Raw genomic sequence first — 17,835 nt, 5'->3', positions numbered from 1 at the left:
CTTCGGAGCCGGTCGTGAGGCGGATTTTTTTCCCCTGAGGGGATGGCGCCGCTGCCGCCTTCGAGTGGGCCCTGCTAGGTCGCGACGGCGGATGGCGGCTCTAGACGGGAAGGCCCCGGGGCAGGGTAGGGGGGCAGAGCCGCACCGCCCCCGTCCTTCCGGGTCCCCCAAATGTCTGAGGGCGCTTGAGGGGGGGGGATGGGGGGAAGGCCTTTCTTGGCTTCGTCTCTTCTTTGGCCTTGGAGGGAATTTCTGGCCTTCTGCCTGGTCTTCCCGCCCTTTTCTCTTATCTCTGGGAGCCTCTGCTGCCCCTGAGGAGTTTGTGGGTTTTTTCTTTGCTTTTTTCTTTCTGACAGCCCTGCTCTTCTCTTTATCTTTGAATTTAGGTGGGTTTTTTTTTATTGTAAGCAGCCCAGAGTCTGTTTATCATCTATCTATCTATCTATCTATTGTATCTATCTATCTATCTATCTATCTATTGTATCTATCTATCTATCTATCTATTGTATCTATTTATCTATCTATCTATCTATCTATCTATCTATCTATCATCTATCTATCTATCTTTCTATCTATCCATCTTTCTATCTATCATCTATCTATCTATCTATCTATTGTATCTATCTATCTATCTATCTATCTATTGTATCTATCTATCTATCTATCTATTGTATCTATTTATCTATCTATCTATCTATCTATCTATCTATCTATCTATCTATATCTATCTATCTGTACCTTGGTTGCCACAAAGAAGAGGGAGTCAAGCTCTTCTCCAAAGCACCTGAGGGCAGGAGAAGAAGCAATGGGTGGAAACTAATCAAAGAGAGAAGCAACTTAGAAATAAAGGGAAATTTCCTGACAGTGAAGACAATTAAACAGTGGAACAACTTGCCTGCAGAAGTTGTGAATGCTCCAACACTGGAAATTTTTAAGAAAATATTGGATAGCCATCTGTCTGAGATGGTGTAGGGTCTCCTGCCTGGGCAGGGGGTTGGACTGGAAGACCTCCAAGGTCCCTTCCAACTCTATCTATAGATAGATAGATAGATAGATAGATAGATAGATAGATAGATAGATAGATAGATAGATAGATACATGATGAATAGATAGAGATGATAGATAAGAGGTGATAGATAGATGATAGGTGATAGGTAACATAACATAATAACAATTATGTTATGTTACCTATCACCTATCACCTATCTATCACTTCTTATCTATCATCTCTATCTATTAATCATGTATCTATCTATCTATCTATCTATCTATCTATCTATCTATCTATCTATCTATCATCTCGATCATCTATCGATCATTATCATCACGATCATCTATCATCTCTATTGATCATCTATCAATCATCTATCATCTCTATCATCTATCTATCTAGCTGTCATCTATCGTCTATATCTATATCTGTTATCTATCTACCATCTGTTACCTATCTACTATCTATCATCTCTATCAACTATCATCTATCTATTCTATATATTGTATCTATCTATTATCTATCATCTATCCCTTTCTATAATCTCTGTCTTTATATCTTTCTTTCTCTCTCTCTCTCCAATCATCCATGCATCATACATACCTATTATTTCCATCCATCCATTCACTGAATATGTCTAGCCCGTCTATCTAGTCATGTCCTGTACATGTCTATCTGTCTATAAATCCCATCTGTCATATATACCTATTATCTCCATCCATCCATCCACCATATATTATTCCATGTATCTACGGTAATATCCATGTATCAAAAATTCATCCATTTTACGTGCCTATTATGCATCCAACTGTAGGTTCTTTCTTTTATCTTCTATCTATCTATCTATCTATCTATCTATCTATCTATCTATCTATCTATCTATCTATCCATCTATCCTGTACCTACTTACCTACCCATCTACTAATCATTTATCTATCTTTATTAGTTACCTATATTCTGTTATATTGATCTGTCATCTACCCATATTTATTTGTCACATCTATTTTCTCTAACACTCCACCTATTGCATTTATTTATCTGTTAGCTATCAAATGTCTTTTGCATCTATCATTACTCCTAAATGAGATGGGCAACACATAAATCAAATAAATAAAATTTATTAATTATCAACATTCTGTCATACTGGTTGATCTATCATTAACATCTATCCCTATGTTGCATCTATCTTTCGCATCTCTATTAATGATTTATATTCTGTCTTAATGATTTATCAACTAACATGGCATCTTTTGCTTCTCAATTGCATTCCGTCTTACTGATCTATCATCTGTTTATTGCATGGTTTACCTTTTGCATCTGTCATTATCTTCTACCTATCTCTATTATTTATATTTGTCTTATTGATCTATCCTCATTCGCATCTATTATCAGTTTTCTAACCATTCTGGTTAGTGATCTATATTCTTGATCTATCTATTACATCTTTCTGATTGCATCATTCATATCTATCAGTCATTAGCATCTATCCATTATTCAGCTATATCAGGGGTCGCCAACCTTGGCCACTTTAAGACTTGTGGACTTCAACTCCCAGAATTCTGGAAGTTGAAGTCCACAAGTCTTAAAGTGGCCAAGGTTGGAGACCCCTGATCTATATCTATCCCATTTAGAAACTGCCCAACTCTCTCACAGGAGAACTTTGGACAGTATACAGTTAAAATGTTAAAAACATAGAAGCTGAATATAAAAGTTAAAAGAGAGGCGAGACTAGATAAATTCAACCTTACAAGACCAAGGAAGGACTTACAGGGCACCCATTGGGAGTTGAGTAGCCTATAACTTACATTACTGAATAATAAAAATATTAATTTCCCTCCTAATTACTGTATTTTTTGGACTATAAGATGCACCGGTGTGTAAGACGCACCAAGATTTTGAAGAGGTAAGCAAGAAAAAAAAGTTTCTGCCCTCCCCAGCCGCCCGGGGCACTCTGCAGGCCTCCCAAGCCCTCTATGGATCTTGTTTTGGCAAGAACGGGGCGTGCAGAGAGTTTGGGAGGCCTGCAGAGTGCTCCTGGGGGTTGGGGAGGGCAGAAACGTGTTGCGTGGGGGGTTTGGGAGGCCAAAAACGGGGGCATTTTTGCCCTCCCCAGCCCACAGGAACACTCTGCATGCCTTCCAAAGCCTCTGCGCGCCCTATTTTTGCAAAAAACAGTCCCGTTTTTCGCAAAAACGGGACATGCAGGGCGAGGCTTCAGGAGGCCATAAATGGCTGCATTCAGTGCATAAGAAGCACCAACATTTCCACCAGGGGTGGGTTCTACTTAGCTTTACTTCTGGTTCACAAATCTTTGTTGCTAAGTGAACCAACCATTTGTTAAGTGAATTTTGCCACATGAATTTAAGCGAAATCCCTGCAGTTGTTAAGTCAGTAACACAGTTGTTCAGTGAATCTGGCTTCCCCGTTGACTTTGTTCTCAGGAGATCACAGAAGGGGATCATGCGGCCCTGGGACACGGTGACCGCCATTTCGTCTGTCTGTCTATCTGTCTATCCTACCCATCGTCTGATCTTCCTGTCTTATCATTTACCTCTATCTGTCCATCCATCCACTTTATGGCCATCATATATATGAACCAATTGCCGAGTATCTGAATTTTGATCACCTGACCGCAGAGATGCTGCAATAGTTGTAAGAGTGAAGAATGGTCATAAGTCACTTAGTCAGTGCCATCATCACTTCAAATGGCGAACTAAGCAAATTCGTAAGTCGAGGACCATCTGTTATTTCTTTCCCCCAGACCTCATGGCCACATCCATCAATTCGAAGAAAGTGAAGGCCTTCGCACGGGTCAAACCCACGGCCGACTTTCCTCAAGACGTCATCAAATTTGGAGCCGACAACAAGGTAAAAAAAAGGATTACGCTGGATAGCCTCTCCTCTCAGTCCTTTTTTCCATTGGTGAAATGGATGCACCTTAAAAGCAGAACTCACCCAGCTTCCCCTTCCAGACGATCGAGATTCATATCGAACGGGATCGTTCCAAAGGCATTGTCAACAACAAGCTAACCGACTGGTCATTTAAGATGGACGGAGTTCTCCACAACGCGTCGCAGGATATGGTTTATGATGCAGTCGCGAAAGAACTGGTCTCACAGGCCCTGAACGGCTATAACGGTAAACCATTAACAATCGCTGTTAGCAGAATAACAGAGTAGGAAAGGACCTTGGAGGTCTTCTAATCCAACCCCCTGCCCTTTCAAACAATTGACTGTCCAGTCTCCTCTTTTCTTTTCTTTTTTATTTACATTTATATCCCGCCCTTCTCCGAAGACTCAGGGCAGCTTACAGTGTATAAGGCAATAGTCTCATTCTATTTGTATATTTTTTACAAAGTCAACTTATTGCCCCCCCCAACAATCTGGGTCCTCATTTTACCTACCTTATAAAGGGTGGAAGGCTGAGTCAACCTTGGGCCGGGCTCGAACCTGCAGTAATTGCAGGCAGCTGTGTTTTAATAACAGGCTTCTTACAGCCTGAGCTACCACGGCCCTTGAAACCCTCCAGTGACGGAGCACCCACAGCTTCTGCTGCCAAGCTATTCCACTGTTTAATTGTCCTCACTCACTGTCAGGAAATTTCTCCTTAGTTCTAAGTTGCTTCTCTCCTTGATAAGTTTCCACCCATCGCTTCTTGTTCTACCCTCAGGTGCTTTGGAGAATAGCTTGACTCCCTCTTCTTTGTGGCAACCCCTGAGATACTGGAAGACTGCTATCATGTCTCCCCTAGTCCTTCTTTTCATTAAACTAGGCATACCGAGTTCCTGCAACCATTCTTCACCCTAGGATTGCATTTTTTGGCATCTAATCCATGTATCGGCATTGGTACAGATTCATTGCAACCTAGAATCAAGCAGAAAATTTCAGGACAGTGGGAACAATTAATCAGTGGGAAGGCTTCCCTCCAGAAGTGATGGGTGCTCCGTTACTGGAGGGTTTTTTTTGAAAACTGGACTGGACAACCATTTTGTTTGAAAAGGGTCTCCTGTTTAACCAGGGGGTTGGACTAGAGCAGGGGTGTTAAACTCAAGGCCCAGGGGCTGAATCCGGCCCGCAGAGTGATTAGATCTGGCCCATGGGGCCACCCTGGAAACAGTGAAGGACCAGCCCCCGGTGCCTCTGCCAGCAAAAACAGGAGGGTTGCATGCGGCAGGAGGCCATCGCAGCCCAAACGGAGCTCGGGGGCCCTTTTTCACTGGCAGACCACCACAGGCGCCCCCGACACGAGTGACATCAAGCTGACCCTTCCAGGTCAGACACAGCCCCGATGCGGCCCTCAATGAAATCGAGTTTGACGCCTCCAGACTAGAGGATCTCCAAGGTCCCTCCCAGCTCTGTTATTCAGAACGGAGCTTGCCACCTCTAGGAAAGAGCCAGAATTGTTCTCTGTTTTTGACCCCCAAACCATCCCCTAGGGACCATCATGTGCTACGGGCAAACCGGAGCCGGCAAGACCTTCACCATGACAGGAACCACCGGAAACTTCAAGCACAGGGGGATCATCCCTCGGGCTCTCCAGCAGGTGGTTGACAATTATTTATTTATTTGTATATTCGTGAAGGAATGAATGAAAACTTGCATGCTCCCCCCCAACTCAGGTCTCCAGTCAACTTGTAACTGTGAATAGAAGTTAAATTAAAAAACCAATAAGCTTCCACCCCCGATGACAACAGTCAAGCCCGCCATTTGATAGGTTCCGTATCACCGTGGAGTCCCACTTAGGCACAAAAGCGACCTGGGGGGACTTTGGGCCAATCACCAGGAGACGGTGAATTCTAGTCCTGCCTTAGGCACGAAAACCAGACTTTGGGTGAATCCCTCCCTCTCTCCCCAGCCCACCTCACAAGGTTGTTGTTGTGGGGGAAATGGGAGGAGGAAGGAGTATTAGTCATGTCCCCTACCTTGAGTTAGTCAAAGATTAAAGGCAGGATGGGTACGTAGGTAAGTAGATAGATAAAGGTCGAATGAGCTCCCCTTCCCCTCCAGGTGTTCAAGTCCATGGAAAAGCACAGCAGCCAGTTTATCACCGTCCGGATTTCCTACCTGGAGATTCACAACGAGGTCATCTCGGACCTCCTCCCCTCCCTCCCTCTCGGCTCAGAGAGCGACCTCCCCTTGTCCATCGTGGAGAACCCCCAGGGGGTTTCCATTAAAGGCCTCTCCATCCATCCTGCTCCCAATGAAGAAATTGCATTAAATTTCTTGTTCGAGGTAAGGGAACCCACTCTCTTTATTTATTCTTGTGTTGTTTATTAAATTCACTGTTGCTGAGGGCCTGATTCTGGGGACATTGCAACAATTGTTAAGCGTGTGGACCGGCCATAACTCGCTTTTTCCAGTGCAAAGAAAGTCCCCCTCCCCTCCCTCACCCATCCAGTCAGGTACAGTCGGGGAGGGAAGATCTCTTCGCCTTCTCCTCAGCACAGCTGCAGGGCTTCTTGGCCTTGGCTTTCTAGAAAGAATTTTGTTTTGGCTTCATGTCTTCTTCACTCTATTCTATCCTCCCTCCCAGCTTGCCGCGGTAGGATTTGTGGCAGGCCTGGAGCCTGAATTCTCTGACACTGTCCTAAGTCGAGGACTACCTGTATTGCACTTTTATGCACTTCAGGGCTATTAGGTAGCGAATTCTTTTTAATTCCACTTTGGAAGCTGAATAAATGAATCTTCTTGCTGCCTCCATTGTTCCCTTTCTCTTCCAGGGCGACACCAACAGATCTGTGGGTCAGCATGCCCTGAATAAGCATTCCTCTAGATCTCACTGCATCTTCACTATCTACATCGAGGTCAGTAGTGGAGAAACGTGGCTTGGCTTAATGCCCGTAGCTTGTAAAAACTCAGCAGCCTGTGTGATTCAAAGTGTCGTCGTTTTCTTTCTTTTTTTTCAAACATGCCCTATCTGATCTCTCCCTTCAGTGTCACTCGAGAATCCTTTCCGACGCCAGATACGTCACTTCTAAAATTAATCTGGTCGATCTTGCAGGCTCGGAGAGGCTGTCAAAGAGCAAAGTAAGACAATAAAAGTCAAATTTTGAGTTCACGAAGTGGCTTTTAAACCAGGGGAAGCGGGCAATCCTCCGCTTAACAACCAAACCCGAGCCCAACATTTCCAAGAGGGTTGTTAAGTGAGTTTCGCGCCATTTGACGACCTTGTCTTCCCATCGTTGTTAAGTGAATCACTGTTGTGGAGTTAGTGACACGGTCGTTAAACAAATCCGGCTTCCCCATTGACTGCTGGTCAGAAGGTCGCAAAAGGGGATCACGTGACCCCCCCCTTGGGGGGCACTGCGACCGCCATAAAAGTGAGTCGGTTGCCAAGCACCCAAACTTTGACCACGCGACCCTGGGGGTGCTGCAATGGTCCTAAGTGTGAAGAAAGGTCATAAGTCACGTCTTTCAGGGCCGTTGTAACTTGGAATGGCCACTCAGTGAACTGTTGTAAGCCAAGGACCACCTGAACTCTTTCAGATCCATTGACCAAAATTTTCTTTTTGAACAGTCAGAAGGGTTTGGGCTGAAGGAAGCAACTTACATCAACAAATCGCTGTCGTTTCTGGAGCAAGTGGTCATCGCCTTGTCGGACTGCAGCCGGGACCACGTCCCCTTTCGGCAGAGCAAGCTGACCTACACCTTGAAAGATTCCTTAGGTAGGGATTCAAATCCCTGTGAAGCTCCGACCATCCCTTCCAGGGTCGTAACCATCAGTTGCCATCTGAAGCCTGGTTTAATGTAAGCGCGACTGACATTATTGAACCTGGGTGCAGCAGCCTGTTCAATAATGCCAGGATGGCAATCAACATATATAGAGGAAACAAGGCAAAACGATTAAAAAGTAGTGGTTCTGACTGGGGTAGATTGTAGGGGTGACACCAAAATATACCCTGGGGAGAAATGATAGCAGAGCTCCAATATCTCAGGGGTTGCCACAAAGAAGAGGGAGTCCAACTATTCTCCAAAGCACCTGAGGGCAGGACAAGAAGCAATGGGTGGAAACTAATCAAGGAGAGAAGCAACTTAGAACTAAGGAGAAATTTCCTGACAATTAGAACAATCAATAAGTGGAACGACTTGCCTGCAGAAGCTGTGAATGCTCCAACACTGGAAATTTTTAAGAAAATGTTGAATAGCCATTTGTCTGAAATGGTGTAGGGTTTCCTACCTGGGCAGGGGGTTGGAGGCCTCCAAGGTCCCTTCTAATTCTGTTGTTGTTGTTGTTGTTGTTGTTGTTGTTGTTGTTGTTGTTGTTGTTATTATTATTATTATACCTGATAATAAGCCTGATAAGATAATGTGCTTCCTTTAGAGAGAATATATATGATTATCTATGAATAAGAAAATGTACATTTATAATATGTGTATAAGAAAAATTAAAACTAAAAAACTTTTTAAAAAAAAGCCCAATCGGGCTTTGGAGAACATGCGCTGAAATAAGCCTCCCCCGAAAATAAGCCCTCCCAAAAAATATTTAAACACAGAGCTGGAAATCAGGTAAGACAACAAGAGAAGCCCCGTCTTGCTCCACCTGTTCCAAAATAATAAGACCTCCTGAAAATAAGGCCAAGCGCTTATTTCGGGGTTGAAAAAAAATATAAGACAGGGTCTTATTTTCGGGAAAACATGGTAACTTCATCATATTTTATCTATATCTTAAATTATTGTATTTTATCCCATTTTCATCTTAGATTGTATTTTATTCCAATTTCATTTTAAATTGCTTTTATCGAATTTCAGAAATAATTTGTCTCTGGAACTCTGCACTTTGATGTGGTCCAAGGGCTAATCAATCAATCAATCAACCAATATTAAAAGATAGAACAATGAAAAAATGTTCTTGGTTACAGGTGGTCCTCGACTTAGATCCATGCATTTAGCGACCGTTTGAAATCACAATGGCACTATGATCCAGACTCAGGCGCTTGGCAACTGATCCATGTTTATGACGGTTGCAGTGTCCCAGGGTCACATGATCCCCTTTTGCGACCTGCTGACAAGCAAAGTCAGTGGAGAAAGCCAGGTTCATTTAACAACAGTCTGACCGATTTAACAATTGCAATGGTTCTCATAATAACTGTAGCAAGAAAGGTTGCAAAATGGGGGCAGATCTCACTTCATGGTTATCTGCAGAAAAAATAATTGCTACCAACCTGCCTTCCATTGAGGACCTGTATACTGCACGAATCAAGAAGAGGGCCGTGAAAATATTTGCAGATCCCTCGCATCCTGGACATAAACTGTTTCAACTCCTACCCTCAAAACGACGCTATAGAGCACTGCACACCAGAACAACTAGACACAAGAACAGTTTTTTCCCGAAGGCCATCACTCTGCTAAACAAATAATTCCCTCAACACTGTCAAACTATTTACTAAATCTGCACTACTATTAATCTTCTCATCGTTCCCATCACCCATCTCTTTCCACTTATGACTGCATGACTGTAACTTTGTTGCTGGCAATCCTTATGATTTATATTGATATATTGACCATCAATTGTGTTGTAAATGTTGTACCTTGATGAAGGTATCTTTTCTTTTATCTACACTGAGAGCATATGCACCAAGACAAATTCCTTGTGTGTCCAATCACACTTGGCCAATAAAAAATTCTATTCTATTCTATTCTATTCTATTCTATTCTATTCTATTCTATTCTATTCTATTCTATTCTATTAAGGTGCCGGTTGCCACCTTCAAAGCCTTACTTGTGGGAGGGGTAGGTTATCTGGAACAGGGGTCTCCAACCTTGGTCCCTTTAAGACTTGTGGACTTCAATTCCCAGAGTCCCTCAACCAGCAAAGCTGGCTGAGGAGCTCTGGGAATTGAAGTCCACAAGTTTTAAAGGGATCCCAGTTTACATCTACCCAGCCAAGCAGGGAGGAAGGTGTTACGAATCCCCTCTCGAGATCCATCTGATGGGACTCAGACCAAGGGCCTTCTCTATGGTGGCTCCTCCATGTTGTTGAAAGGGCTGCCTTTCCCCAGAGCGGGGAGGCAGGGGATGTTATGGGTCCCCTCTCTCTTAAGGAGTTCCCTCTTTTTTCTTGTTTCCTAGGTGGGAACTGCAACACTGTCCTTGTGGCTAACATCTGCAGTGAGTCCATTCACATCGTGGAAACGGTAAATGCCAGATCAGGGATGGGTGGGTGGGTGTCTGTCTGCATGGAAGGATGGATAGAGCGATGGAAGAAGGGTGGGTGGATGGATGGATGGATGGATGGATGCATGGAAGAAAGATGGAGGGAAGGATGGAAGAAGGATGGGTGGATGCATAGAATTGGGTGGATGAATGGAGGGAGGGAGGGATGGAAGAAGGGTGAATGGGGGAAGGGAGGGAGGGATGGAAGAAGGGTGGATGGGTGAGTGGGTGGATGGAGGAATGGAGGGAAGGATGGACGGAAGAAGGATGGGTGGAAGGATGGAGAGATGGAAGAAGGAGGGGTGGAGGGGTGGATGAATGGAGGGATGGAAGAAGGGGGAGTGGGGGAAGGAGAGGGAGGGAAGGATGGAAGAAGTGTGGATGGGTGAGTGGGTGGATGGGTGGATGGATGGATGGATGGATGGATGGATGGGTGGATGGATAAGGGAGATAAATGGATAAGATCTATTGTTTGGTCGCCGTGATGTAAAAAAACATGTGGAAATTCTGGAAAGAGTGCAGAGAAGAGCAACAAAGATGATTAAGATAATGGAGGCTAAAACATATAAAGAACGGTTACTGGAATTGGGTACGTCCAGTTTAATGAAAAGAAGGACTAGGGGTGAGAGGATAGCAGTCTCTTAATATTTGAGGGGCTCCTACAAAGAGGGATGTGTGTGTCAATTTATTTTCCAAAGCACCAGAAGGCAGGACAAGGAACAATGGATGGGAACTAATGAAGCAGAGAAGCAACCTGAACTAAGGAGAAATTTCTTGACAGTGAGGACAATTAACCATTGGAACAGCTTGCCACCAGAAGTTGTGGGTGTTCCAAAACTGGAGGTTTTAAAGGAGAGGTTGGATAGCCATTTGTCTGAAGTGGTGTAGGGTTTCCTGCCTAAACAGGGTTGGACTAGAACAGGGGTCTCCAACCTTGGCAACTTTAAGACTTGTGGACTTCAACTCCCGGAGTTCTTCAACCAGCAAAGCTGGCTGAGGAACTCTGGGAGTTAAAGTCCACAAGTCTTAAAATTGCCAAGGTTGGAGACCCCTGGACTAGAAGACCTCCAAGGTCCCTTCCAACTCTGTTATAAAATTTAAAAAAAAAGATGAATAGAGGGATGAATAATGTCAGATCTGTCCCGACTTAGACATTTACGAAAAAAAGACCCACAACTCCATTTGTTTGAGTGGAAGGTTCTTACTAAAGCTGGATCTGACTATTCCTGCACAAAGGTTGCCATTTTCCCCTTCCCCTGGCCCCCCCCACCCTTAACCAGTCCCTCAATAGTATCTCCTTCTGTTGTTTTGGGAACAGCTTTGAAGGTTGGCGCTTTCCTGGAATAGTTTTGCGTGGCGTTCTCTGGGTTCGTCCTTGGCAGCTGGCTGACTCCGGTTTGACATCCCAAGCTTCTTATCAGCCTGTCTCCTCCCGTCCTTCGTTTTGTCTTCCCCGTCCACATGCCTGATCTTTACTTCCCCAAATTCCTCCCTCCCCCCCCACTTGCGTTTTTACACCAGGATGCCAGCAAAGGAAGAAGCTGGAGAGTTATTTTTACTTATTTTATTCATTTATTCAGTCAATCGTATATAAGATAACAAGTCATATAAACATAATTTGGATACTTGAAAAGAGTAAGTAAAAATGCAATGTCCTTCCTGTTAAAGACTACTTCAGGTTCAATCACAACAATACAAGAGCAAACAATAGATTTAAACTTAAGTTAACCGCTTCAATCTTGATTGCAGAAAATATGACTTCAGTAACAGAGTTGTTAATGCCTGGAATGCACTACCTGACTCTGTGGTCTCTTCCCAAAATCCCCAAAGCTTCAACCAAAAACTGTCTACTATTGACCTCACTCCTTTCCTAAGAGGTCTATAATGGGTGTGCATAAGAGCACCAGCGTGCCTACCGTTCCTGTCCTATTGTTTCTTTTCATTATATCTAATTAATATAGTTATTACATACTCATACTTATATATATGCTTATATATTGTATAGTTACTTTCATGGTTATGCTTATATATACTGTTGTGACTAAATAAATAAATAAATAAATAAATAAATAAATACACTATCAGGCCTGACATTAATCCTCAGGCCAGATAGACCTAGATAAGGCCTGGGCACCTTCAGAGATTCAAGCGGCCATTTCAGACTTTTAAGCTACTGTCTGAAAAAACCTAGAATGTTTTGGAGGCCTATTTTGGACACGGAACAAAACATGAATCCTTCCTCCACGGGGAGCGTGGCATTTTCCAGTGACTTCCTGTTTTGTTTTTAATAAAATATTTCGGCTAGAAACCTTGCAAATCGAGTAAATAATGATAGATACTTCTTGGTTTTCAGGAAATCTAAAACCATGATAAAGGTAGTTCTCGGCTTACAACAATTCATTTAGTGACTGAGGATACGACAGCAGTGAAAAAGGGACTTATGTTCATTTTTTACACTTGCAACCCTTGCAGCATCCCCAATGGTCACATGATCAAAATTCAGACGCTTAGCAACCGGCTCATATTTATAACGGTCGCCGTGTCCATGGGGTCACACGATCCCCTTTTGTGACTTTCTGACAAGCAAAGTCAATGGGGAAGCCAGATTCACTTAACGACCGGGTTATCGGCTTCACAACGTCAGTGATTCACTTAACAATTAGTGGCAAGAAAGGTTGCAAAATGAGGCAAGCAATTGTCTGACAATTGTCTCTTTTAGCAACAGAAATTTTGTGCTCAGTTGTGGTCGTAAGTCGAGGACTACCTGCAAGTAAATTTTTGTATAAAGATTATCTTCTAGCACAAACGGTTGGGAGCCCCAAATAACTGGTAAACGGGGTGATGCTCATATTTTTTTCCAGCTCTCCACACTTCGTTTTGCCACCAGAATGAAGTGGGTGACCACCCAGGCGATTGTCAACGAAAAAATCGACTCGGAGGTATGTCCTGTGGAGCTCTTTCTGTTGTCTCGAAGGGGTGACTGGGTGTAAGAAAATATCAAGTACAAGGGGTGTTATCATCAATACTAGAAAGGAGTGGGATTTGCGAAGAGGAGGAAGACTGTGTGGTCCTTGGTGCTCTCTGAGTTTGGTGGTTTTCTTGCAGACGTTTCATGACCTAACTAGGTAACATCATCAGTGCTAGAAGGGAGTGGGGTGTGTGGAGAGGAGGAGGTGGGCAATTTACTAAATCTGCACTACTATTAATCTTCTCATTGTTCCCATCCCCAATCTCTTTCCACTTATGACTGTGACTGTAACTTGTTGCTGGTAATCCTTATGATTTATATTGATATTGATTTTTCCAGATTGCTTATTTGTACCCTATGATTATCATTAAGTGTTGTATCATTAAGTGTTAATTTTGTACCCTATGACCATCATTTGTGTTGTAAATGTTGTATATCGATGAAGGTATCTTTTCTTTTATGTACACTGAGAGCAGATGCACCAAAACAAATTCCTTGTGTGTCCAATCACACTTGGCCAATAAAAAATTCTATTCTATTCTATTTATTCTATTCTATTCTATTCTGTTCTTAGTGCTACTTGAGCTTGGTGGTTTCCTTGCAAACATTTCATGACCCTACTAGGGAACATAATCAATGTTAGAAGGAAGTGAGGTTTGTGGAGAGGAAGAGGAGGAGGAGGAAGAGGAGGAGGAGGAAAAGAAAGAGAAAGAGGAGGAGGAGGAGGAGGAGGAGGAGCTGGGAGAACGGCGGGGTCCTTGGTCCTCTCTGAGCTGGGTGGTTTTCTTGCAGACGTTTCATGACCCAACTAGGGAACATCATCAGTGTTAGAAGGGAGTGAGGTTTGTAGAGAGGAAGAGGAGGAGGAGGAGGACTGTGGGGTCCCTGGTGCTCTCTGAGCTGGGTGGTTTTCTTGCAGACGGCTTTCATGACCAACCTAGGCAATGTCATCGGTGCAGGGATGATCAGGGCATCCTCGTAGTCCCTTGTCTCGCTTAAAGGATTCGGATTCGGATTCTAAGGAACACCTTGTGCTTCCTGGGATCTGTTAGCATCTTTGGGCAGCCCCTGACTTTGACTCTCCTACCACTCAGTCCGTGCCATTCTTGTCTGCTTAGAGGATGGTGAAGAACTTGGAGAAAGAGGTCCTCTACCTGAAAGAAGAGTTGGCGATGCACAACAGTTTGGTAAGAATCAACCTCCTAGGCCAGAGGTCTGCAAACCTGGCTCTTTTAAGACTTGTGGACTTCAACTCCCAGAGTCCCTCAGCCAGCTTTGTCGTTCTATGATTCTGTAAGAGTCTGCTGCTTGAGCAGGGGTGTTGGACTAGATGGCCTTAGAGGTCCCTTCCAGCTCCGTCATTCTACGATTCTGTGAGGGTCTCCTCTTTGAGCAGGATGGGGTTGGACTAGATGACCTCCGAGGTCCCTTCCATCCGTCCTTCTATGATTCTGTAAGGGTCTGCTGCTCGAGCGGGGGGTGGTGGTGGTGTTGGACTAGATGACCTCTGAAGTCCCCTCCCATCCTACGACCCTGTGTTTTACTTAAGGCGATTAAAGAGAGTCCTTGATCGATTCTTTGATCTTCCCCCTTTAGCTCAATCGCCCACCGGTGACCTACGAGCCTCTGAACGAAATCCAGATCACAGAAATCAACTCTCAAGTCCGTCGCTTTCTGGAGGGCTCCATTGATGAGTTAGATGTGAGTCGCTCGCTGGCGGAGACGAAGGATGTTTAAGTCCTTCAGAGGGTCTGGATATATGTATATCTTTTCCCCCCCCCACCCCACCCCCATCCGATTCTGAAAGACTGCCTGGACAAGTCTCCCCTTGGCAACCTGCCCGGCAAGGTTTTCCCAGAAAAGATTTGCCGTTGCTTCTTTTCTAGGGCTGAGAGAAAGTGGCTGGCTGAAGGTCACCCAGTTGGCTTTTGTTCCCTAGGCAGGAGTAGAATTCAGGGTCACCCAGTTTCTAGCCTCAAATATCCAGTCTGGGAAATCTGTACAGGTAGACCTTAACTTACAACAGTTCATTTAGTGACTGTTACATGCAGCACTGAAAAAAGGGACTTAGGGCCGTTTTTCACACTTAACGATCATTGTGGCATTCCCTAAGGTCATGTGATCAAAATTCAGCCGCTTGGTAGCTGATTCATATTTATGACGACTGTAGCATCCCGGGCTCAGCAACCTTCTGACCAGAAAAGTTAACCAAACTCACTTAAAACCATGTGACTCACTTATGAACTGCAGTGATTCACTTAACGACGATGGCAAGAAAGGTCGGCAAATGGGCCGAAATTCACTTAATCAATGTTTGTTTAGCGACAGGAATTTTGGGCTCATATGTGGTCATAAATCGAGGACTCCCTGTATCCAGCCCGGCAAATCTATTTGAGGGAGTTAGCATCCCTGAGAAGAAGGTTGATTCTCAACTCTGGCAATTTTAAGAGGGAAGGACTTCCACCCCCAGAATCCCCCAGCCGGCTCTGCTATCTGTCCTAGCTGGAAACTGCCAGTCTAGGAAGATTCCTATGAAATACAGGAAGTCCTCCACTCTCCTGCTGGTTGGGGAATTCTGGAAGCTCCCACACCTCTTAGAGGCTGAGAAACACTGCAGGGAATGATGGGGTTTGTAGGATTACGCTCCTGTGTTTAAATGCATAATAGACTTGGTGGATGATTCAAAACCACCCACCCAGGGCAGGGAATCATGTGGATGGGATTCCTTGTAGCTCAGGTTGGATCCAAAGTGGCGGGCAGTTGAATCCGTAAAGTGGATCTCCATAGGATTGAGAACAGAACAAATGGATATACACTTCGAGGGAAAGAATTTGCTTCTTTTCACTTTGGTGTGTGTGGGGGGGGGGGGTCTGTGATTTTTTTTTTTTTAAGCCAGCTTTGTCCAATAAGATTTGTGGGTCACTCCTGGCACAAACTTTAAGGGTGATCCTGAGCTCCCAATGACAACCTTCTCCCTTTTTCCTACAGATCACGAGCATCCGTCAAATCCAAGAGATCTTTAACCAGTTCAAAATCATCTTAAGGTAAGAGCTTTGGGAATGCAGGTAGTCCTCGCTTAACGACCAGTCGCTCAGCATCTGTTCAGGGTTTTGATGGGTGTACGGAAACTAGGTATTTAGCCCAATTTCAAAGTTTTGGTTGCTCCCTATGCATGGACACACACACACAATCACATGGGGGCTTCACATTTAGGGCCATTTGCAGCCATGATTTTTAATGTTTCTAGCTAAAAAATGCCCGTTGGGCAGAATGGATTTAGCAAGAAAACGCCCTCCTGAGACATCATCTATTCCTGTACCTCCAAAACTAGAAGGAGAAACTGGGGTCTGACTGTTAGAGGAGGGTTCCCTTGGTCTGGGCTTTCCTTGGTAGACTAGCCTCCAGAGGCAACACCTGACAGCTTCTCCAAGCAGCCCTAAGGCAGGAGCCAAGATTCCTACCAAAAGGACCAAGACTCCAACATCAGGCTGTCTTTATTTACTGGACTTTTGAACACAGTAAAAGTATGGAACGTGTTTTAAAACCCTGAAATACAAGAGGAAAAGACAGGGACAGAGATAATCAATAGGTAAATATAAGATATTTAGATGGTTAATTAAGGTAGGTAAAGGGTATATGAGATAGATAATAGGTAAATGAGAGAGGGAGAGAGATATAATGATAAATAAGTAGTAGATGAAACTAATAATAGTAATAGATAAATGATAGATAATAAGGATAAATAAGTAGTAGATGAAACAAATGATAATGCCAGATAGATAATGGATAAATGGTAGAGGGATAATAGACATAAAGATATAGGTAATATTTATAACTAAAGAACATAAGAGATAGATAATATAAGTAGTCCTTTACGACCATAATTGAGCCCAAAATTTCTGTGGTCAAGTGAGACATTTGTTTAGTGAGCTTTGCGACCTTTCGTGCCTCATTTGTTAAGTGAATCTCTGCAGTTGTTAAGTCAGTAACCCTGTCGTTAAGGGAATCTACCTTTCCTCTTGACTTCGCTTGTCAGAAGGTCGCAAATGGGGGTCACATGACCCCCCCCACCTGCCCACCCCCACCCCTGGGGGTACACAACAACGGTCATTAATGTGAACCAGTTGCCGAGCACCTGAATTTTGATCGCGTGACCACGGGGACGCTGCGAAGGTCATAAATGTGAAAAGCAGTCATAACTCACTTTCTTCCTTGCTGTTGCAACTTTGAACAGTCATCATTGTAAACTGATGACTACCTTTATATAAATGATAGATTAGTATATTTTTTTATTTTTGTCAAGCATGTATTTTATGACATACAAATGTAAACATAATTATAAACATATGTAAAGGGTACGAATAAAAGAAAGCATTAGGACAGGGACGGTAGGCACGCAGGTGCTCTTATGCCGGCCTCTTACAGACCTCTTGGGAATGGGGTGAGGTCGACAGTAGACCATCTAAGGCAGGGGTCTCCAACCTTGGTCCCTTTAAGCTGGCTGAGGAACTCTGGGAATTGAAGTCCACAAGTCTTAAAGGGACCAAGGTTGGAGACCCCTAGTCTAAGGTCAAAGTTTTGGGGATTTGGGGAAGAAACCTCAGAGTCAGGTAGTGCATTCCAGGCGTTGACCACTCTGTTACTGAAGTCGTATTTTCTGCCGTCTAGTTTGGATCGATTTATCATGAGTTTGTATCTATTGTGTGCTCGTGTATTGTTGTGAT

General features: G+C 43.9%; 1 protein-coding gene across 1 annotated transcript in view; it reads left to right on the top strand.

Annotated features, from left to right (window-relative positions):
• Positions 1–99: 99 nt before the first annotated feature.
• The window catches only part of KIF9 (kinesin family member 9), a 37,879-nt gene continuing 20,143 nt past the window's right edge, over positions 100–17,835 (top strand). The window contains exons 1-13 of the mRNA XM_058179941.1: positions 100–125; positions 3,753–3,859; positions 3,964–4,129; positions 5,427–5,533; positions 5,998–6,222; positions 6,711–6,794; positions 6,925–7,017; positions 7,508–7,655; positions 10,060–10,124; positions 13,005–13,082; positions 14,230–14,298; positions 14,708–14,812; positions 16,100–16,155. Of these exons, the coding sequence (XP_058035924.1) occupies positions 3,758–3,859; positions 3,964–4,129; positions 5,427–5,533; positions 5,998–6,222; positions 6,711–6,794; positions 6,925–7,017; positions 7,508–7,655; positions 10,060–10,124; positions 13,005–13,082; positions 14,230–14,298; positions 14,708–14,812; positions 16,100–16,155 (1,298 nt within the window). The 5' untranslated portion in view covers positions 100–125; positions 3,753–3,757. The remainder of the gene's footprint in view (positions 126–3,752; positions 3,860–3,963; positions 4,130–5,426; positions 5,534–5,997; positions 6,223–6,710; positions 6,795–6,924; positions 7,018–7,507; positions 7,656–10,059; positions 10,125–13,004; positions 13,083–14,229; positions 14,299–14,707; positions 14,813–16,099; positions 16,156–17,835) is intronic.

This window comes from Ahaetulla prasina, chromosome 4 (assembly GCF_028640845.1).
Source record: "Ahaetulla prasina isolate Xishuangbanna chromosome 4, ASM2864084v1, whole genome shotgun sequence".
Classification (NCBI taxonomy): domain Eukaryota; kingdom Metazoa; phylum Chordata; class Lepidosauria; order Squamata; family Colubridae; genus Ahaetulla; species Ahaetulla prasina.
The sequence above is the reverse complement of the archived record's forward strand: the minus strand, read 5'-3'. Positions and strand labels throughout refer to the sequence as shown.